Source organism: Priapulus caudatus, unplaced genomic scaffold (assembly GCF_000485595.1).
Source record: "Priapulus caudatus unplaced genomic scaffold, Priapulus_caudatus-5.0.1 Scaffold941, whole genome shotgun sequence".
NCBI lineage: Eukaryota > Metazoa > Priapulida > Priapulimorpha > Priapulimorphida > Priapulidae > Priapulus > Priapulus caudatus.
This window is the reverse complement of record NW_014578002.1, coordinates 113,863-120,922: the sequence shown is the minus strand read 5'-3', so window position 1 is coordinate 120,922 and position 7,060 is coordinate 113,863. Positions and strand designations below refer to the sequence as shown.

The window sequence follows — 7,060 nt, the reverse complement described above, 5'->3', positions numbered from 1 at the left end:
TGTAAATGTGTGTGGGGGGGTACACGCGTCGGTGGAAACTGGCAATACATAATCACTAAAATCTATGTCTGCCATAAGGTTTTTGGCTGCCATTTTTAATAGTTTTTAATCAAAAATGCTCAGCCTGTATTAACTGGCTTACATCAGATTTGGAACCAGCTGGTCTGAATTGTGGAGAAATTGTTAAAACATGTTATATATGTCCCTGAACATAACACAGACTAGTCACGTTGGGAATTTCCGCTATCGCGTAAAAACCATGAAAAGTTCATATCTCAATAGCTACACCAGATAGAGTAATGGTATTGGTACCAAAATGTCCGCAATACCCAAGTTTATATACATGTTCCATACATACTTGGGGTCTAAATACAATATTATCGCCGTTATTTACAAAAAAAGTGTATTTTCTGGTGGCCATTTTGGATTTTGTGCTCTAGAAAAAAATGCTCAACACTTACGAACTGGCATACATCGGATTTGGAATCATCACATAAACATTGACAGGAAACAAAAAAAAACATTATATATGTTGAAAAACAAGCACATGTGCCCTCTAGCTCGGACTATATATGCGTTCCCGCTTAATAGATCACACATTTACTCTCACGGTAGGGGATTCTAAATTCAAATTGTATTTTTCCGCTAAATAACACACATTTAATCCCACGGTTGGCAATTCTAAATTTAAACTGACTTTACGCACGGAATAACGCATGCGCAGTGGGTTTATTTTTGGACTTCAAACAATTTCTACGACTCTCTCAACACTTTATATATATATTGTTCGGAAATTCAGAAACTCGAAAACTCGGAAACTAAAAAAGTTGCATGTCGTCTCAGGTCTTCTATCGGGGAGGATTAACAGCCTTCTTTTGAATGTTTGGCTGTAAAATTCGGCACTAGAGTGCACTAATAAACCAGTTCGTAGTTTCAGTCTGCACATGCCGAACTTAGTAACGAATTCTTCCGGGTCAGGTCATTTGTGACAAAATATTTCGTATTTAGACGGTCCACATACGCATGCACCTATGTCGTTGTAATGCTATATGCAGTCAGGCTTCGCGTGTGCACGTACACGTTCGTGCGTGCGTGCGTGTGTGCGCGTGTGTGCACGTACACGTGCGTGCGTGCGTGTTCGCGTACACGTGCGTGCGTGCGTGTGCACGTACACGTTCGTGCGTGCGTGTGCACATACACGTACGTGCGTGCGTGCGTGCGCACGTATACGTGCTTGCGTGCGTGTGCACGTAGACGTGCGTGCGTGCGTGCGTACGTGTGCACGTACAAGTGCGTGCGTGCGTGCGTACGTGTGCACGTACAAGTGCGTGCGTGCCTGCGTGTGTACGTAAGAGTGCATGCGTTCATGCGTGTGCACGTACACGTGCGTGCGTGCCTGCGTGTGCACGTACACGTGGGTACGTGCGCGCATGCGTAGGTGTGCACGTACACGTGCGTGCGTGCATGCGTGCGTGCGTGTGCATGTAGACGTGCGTGCGTGCATGCGTGCGTGCGTGTGCACGTGTGCATGCGTGCGTGCGTGCGCACGTTCGGCTTACATTGACCCCCCAAGGAAGACACCAATCGCGCTCCAAGATCAAATTAAGGCTGAGCTTGATAAGATGGAGACTATCGGAGTCATTAGACGAGTCGAAGAACCTACAGAGTGGGTCTCCAGCCTCGCATATTCGACAAAGAAGGATGGTAGCCTAGAGGATTTGTCTAGATCCGCAGCACCTAAATAGAGCGCTCAAGAGACCTCATCATAAAATATCCAACAATCAGCCAGACAAAGAAGAGATTCGAGAAAACCTTGAGGCAGACATCCTACAAAAAATCCCACGACAAGACGACACAGCCTCTCAGCCCACTAGCCACTGGTCAGCGTGTGCGCTACCAAAGTCAACCATATAGAACGTGGATCCCTGCACGCGTAGTGGAAATGGCAGAATAGCCCCGATCGTATATATTAGAGACACCCAACGGTGGTCAGATCCGGAGAAACCGATCTCATATCAGAGATGCACCACCACCAAAAGTCAGGTTCACAGATACAGAGCGTGAGAGCGACCCCCAACCTGCTCTGACCAGGGTCATAACGAGACTCTGGCAGCAAACACCAGCACAGAACCAATGGCCCCAGACAATGGCACCAGATGGTCTGAAAAAGCTCTGGCCGGTATATGTTAGCAGGATCGGGAGAGTTATCAAAGAGAACAGCAAATACAAATAAATATACAATCACACAACAAACACTATAAAATCACATGCACATACAATCCAGTCATACACTTTTAGTCGTTATAACATGTAAACCATTAACTATGCCCTAAGTATCTCAGGTCAGACAACCTGTTACTAGTGTTAGTCTAGAAGCATCATCACTGTAATGATCTTATGTTTAATTTTTTATTGTTTATTGAAAAGGGGCATGCTATGCTGTTCGATATGCCAAAAGTATGTAAGTAATGTAATAAATAAATATGATAAATAAATAAATACACATAACATAAATTTAGTAGTATAATAGTAGTATTTCTTTCTGATAATAGGTGGCGCTACCGACACTTGGGCCGTTTTTTAATAAAATTATGGTAAATAAACACAAGTTGTATCAGCGTAAGGTCCTATATTATATCTCTTGATTTTATACTAGTACTAGTACTAAGTTATGAGAGGTCTGGGCTTATAGCTGCCGAGTTTGGTTTAGTTAGGAAATGATAATACGATCTGCGTATCGTTCTGCGTATACGACAGTATTAACAGGCATCAGGATATGCAGTGTATACGCAATACTCCAATACGGCACTTTTTTGGGCGCAAATCCACTTTAGGCACCTTTACCTTAGGTATCACGAAGTGATGCACAGACTTCTGTGTATCATCAACTGATGCACAGACTCCGTATATCAAGGAATGATGCAAAAACCCTAACCCTAACCCTAATTCATAAAGTATAACCTTAGGCTTAGCCTAGGTATCACGAAGTGTGCAGTTAGAACTTAGGCCCGGTTACGGGTTAGGTTTAGGGTTAGGGTTTTTATGCATCATTCCTTGATATACGGAAAGTCTGTGCATCAGTTGATGATGCACAGAAATCTGTGCATCACTTCGTGATACCTAAGGTGCCTAAAGTGGTGTTGCACCCTTTTTTTGTTCTACTTTCTGTTTGCGTTCGTGAACTCTCAAGAGTCAAGGACGTCTATACGGTACCCACAAATGTGGTATGACTCCCATTGAACTAAATCAAGCAATTATAAGATTTTCAGTGTCTTTAAAATTATGCTGCAGATTTTCAGTGTCTTTAACTTTTCGTGTGCCGCCGTATTCCACACTGAGGCGTGAATGCCGCAGTAGCCTAGTGTTTAAGCCTGAGGTCAGCTGCAACGTAAACTAATCGGTCCACGAATGCAAATAGAAAGTAGACAAAAACGTATTGCGTATACACTGCATATCCTGATGCCTGTTAATACTGCCGTATACTCAGAACGATATGCAGATCGTATTATCATTCGCAGTGGCTGGAGGTACGGTATCCGTCGTTCGTTGAAGCCCCTTTTTGGCGTTAGGGTTAGGGTTAGGGTTCTAGCTCATCTAAACTCTTAAATCGTGAATTTATTTCGCAAGGCGTTATTTCGAAATCTGGCGCCACCGCCGCCATCTTTGTCTCGTTAAATTGATTACGTACCTCGCCTACTTCACTAACGAGTCTAGGGAGTCGCCTACTCCCTAACCCTAACCCTAACCCTAACCATATCAGATACTTACCAGGGTACGTTGCGATATATCGAACCGTACCCAGGGTACCCTCCGATAGTACCCTGGGGGACATAGACCCTATGAGCAGTAGTGGCGCCACCGTCGTTGGTAGCAACGATACAGCCGTTAGTTGTAAAACGGTTAAAAAAATATTTCTAATGAATATTGAACAATGACTTTTTTATGTAGAGTAATTTAAACCTATTTTAACTGAAAATATGCAAGGAACCTACTAGGGTCATGTGTCCCTTTAAGTTTAAGTACTTTCTATCGCCTACTAATTTCGCTTTCCACATCAACAAACTACCATGAAAATGGCACACTCCGTTTTTAGCTCACCTTGACATCGTCAAGCTGAGCTATTGCCATGGGTCGTCGTACGTCCGTCCGTCCGTCCGTCCGTCCGTCAACATTTGGCTACGGTCAACGATAACCCAGGAACCGTTCGACCCACATGTTTGAAATTGGGTATAGTTGTTACTGCTATGCTCCCATATTAAACGTCCTATTTTGGAGCACGCCAGTCGACGTACTTTCGAGCCACAACAATTTTTTGGCAAAAATTGGAATTGCCATTAGTCAGTTCAGGTTCAACGGATTTTGCTCATTTTTGGTATGTGAATGAATAAGGGCTAGGGGTTTTGATATTTAAAAAAAAATTATGCAAATTAGGTAGGGTTTGGCAATTATATAGCATATTATATAGGCACGCAGATAACAAACAGTCTGTTGTGTCACACTCGTCTGGTTCGTTTTACAAGATTTCATTGACAATATCTTTAATGCAAAATTCCTGCTATGAACATATTATGATTTATACTATTATTATTATATTATTATTATTATGATATAATGATTTATGCTAAGAAACATCAAAGCGGGTATAGCACCATCTACCGTCACAAATTGTGATTCATTTTTGTTTATAAATTATTTTTAATTTATATATAATATTATTTATTATTTTCACATGTATAAAAAATTACACATAATTATCAAGAGTATATAATGGGAGTTCTCCCATATATATACTCTTCATTTCTATAATGTACATCGATGGTTGCTCAATTAAAACTGACTTCTTCTCACTCACTCATTTGTGTTCTTTTTTTTTGTGGTGAGCTACAGTGTCATTGACATGTTCATTGTTCTAAAGTATTTTCTTGGTTAGCATCAAGTTATTTTCTCACTTCTCACTATGTGAAGGCCCCTGCACATGGTGAGTATTCGGTGCGCGCCAACAGCGCTGAGGTAAACGCGCGCTCTGTTTGCTTACTATAGCCTCCTCGCACATGCTGCGCACTAGAATTCGGCAGAATGGCGGTGTTATTAATCACGTGACGAATTTATACTCCAATAATATTTCATCTGATACTATTTCACTGAGCGCTGCCATTTTGGAATTCAAGTCACACATGCGCATTGCTTGGGTTGTGTGAGCAAGTGGTACACGCCAGCCTGCACACGCTGAGACTTTCCTCACGGAGCCAGAAAAATCCAACATGATAGATATTTTGCTCAGTTGCACGAGTGACCAAAATCTCACGTAAACCGCACACGGTGAAAATTTGGCTCAGCGCACTTGGCGCGCACCGAATTCTTACTGTGTGCAGGGGCCTTGAGACGGTGAGACATGAAACGGGCGTAGAGCCTGGTCAGGTCTTTGTCTACTATTACTAGTAGCAAAATAGTAGACCGGCATAGGAATTTTTTGGGAGGTCTATTGTTAGACATGAGGTGCAGAAACATGGTAATCACCCATATAGACTGCAAATTTTGATCACCATTTTAACCCCCTCCCTGTCAAAGCGGCACCAACTCCGAATTGTGCGAAAACCTCCAAATTGTTGAAATACTTTGTGCCAGATTTACAACAGTTATCTGTTAGTTGACCACTCGAGTCTAAATGATCCAATTTTTACATTACCTTACGTTTTATAACTGTCAAAAGGTACGAGTTGTATTAAAGCAACATTTTTTTATTCAGAACACAGTGAATGCGTACAAAACCACTCTCGTGAATTTGTTACCACCAGCAGTTAGTATAATCAGTACCAGTACCGGTGATCAATAAAACATTATATTACCTTAAAAAATGCTTGTCGCTCTTTACTGCTCCGCAGATGTGAATTCTTAGCCCAAAAATGGCAGAGGAGAGGTCCATGTTATACCTAGAAGAGGTGAGGAATGATGATGCTGACACTGGAGACTGGGATCCGTCTATGTTCAATACATTGCCAAGTCAAGCTAGGCGGCCTCGTGCTGTCCCACTAGGTAGATTGAAATTCTTGCATGCATATGGCTCTGGTCATGAACCTTTCTACAATTGGAGTTATTTCACTATATAAATATAGGTTTCAGGGTTTTCCTTAGGAATTTCAGAAGTCATGCCAGGTATTCATGCATTTCATCCCCATTCTCATTCGTTAGCATCTCATTCTTGATTGCTAATTAGACAGTTGGAGTCATTTATGCATGTCACAAACAGCTCCAGTATACCTGTGGGTACACCTAATTAGTTTGGAGACGTATACGTCAAGCTGTGAAAACACAGCATGACTGTATTGAGACAGGTGGAAACTAAGGCATGCCGATTAGGCATGTTGGAGGATTAATGGGACATCACAAATTGGCTTTAGTTTTGAGCGCATATCGGACCCATTGTGCCCGGGGAAAAAGCGTGGTTTCATACCGTTTCATTTATATCCTCCTAGAATATGTATGATGTACGTGTACAAATGAACTACTCATTTGCAAGCAGACTGCATGTACATGCAGGTTGTTGTAAGTTTACAAAAAATGCATGAAATGCCTTTTCTATCATAAAAGTTTTACATTTTATGGTAGCCATAGTTTATTAAAATGCAGGGTTTAATTGGTCAGTGTGATTTGCCTGCATGTGACGTTTTTAGTTAACTGTCTGGGATTCAATATTCTCATTTATCAGGTCTGTGTCTACTGTCTGTCATTGTTGCCCTGGTGGTTGGAGTCATCATTGGTTACTTTGCTCATCCCCTCGTCAACACCAGTACCAAGCCTGTTAACATTGAGCTGGCAGTGCAACATTCTACCGTTCTGGATTCAAAAACTACAAGCACTCAGGAGCAAAGTACACTTTGCAGTAGTGTGTCCACTGTAAGAAGGTACTGTAATACAATATTCATTTCCTAATTTCATATATATATATTTATATATATATATATATATATATAATATATATATATATATTATTATATATCCTACATTATGCCTTGCATAGTATTACTATAATAATAGACCAGGTAGTATATATAGATATTAT

At 41.4% G+C, this 7,060-nt stretch overlaps 1 protein-coding gene across 3 annotated transcripts in view; it reads left to right on the top strand.

Moving 5' to 3' along the window:
- The first annotated feature begins 2,561 nt into the window (after positions 1–2,561).
- Positions 2,562–7,060, top strand: part of LOC106814541 (N-acetylated-alpha-linked acidic dipeptidase 2-like) — a 22,553-nt gene continuing 18,054 nt past the window's right edge. For 2 of the 3 annotated variants that reach the window (XM_014818858.1, XM_014818856.1), the window contains exons 1-3: positions 2,562–2,594; positions 5,883–6,033; positions 6,707–6,902. In XM_014818858.1, the coding sequence (XP_014674344.1) occupies positions 5,904–6,033; positions 6,707–6,902 (326 nt within the window). In that variant the 5' untranslated portion in view covers positions 2,562–2,594; positions 5,883–5,903. The other variant, XM_014818857.1, reaches the window with a different exon arrangement.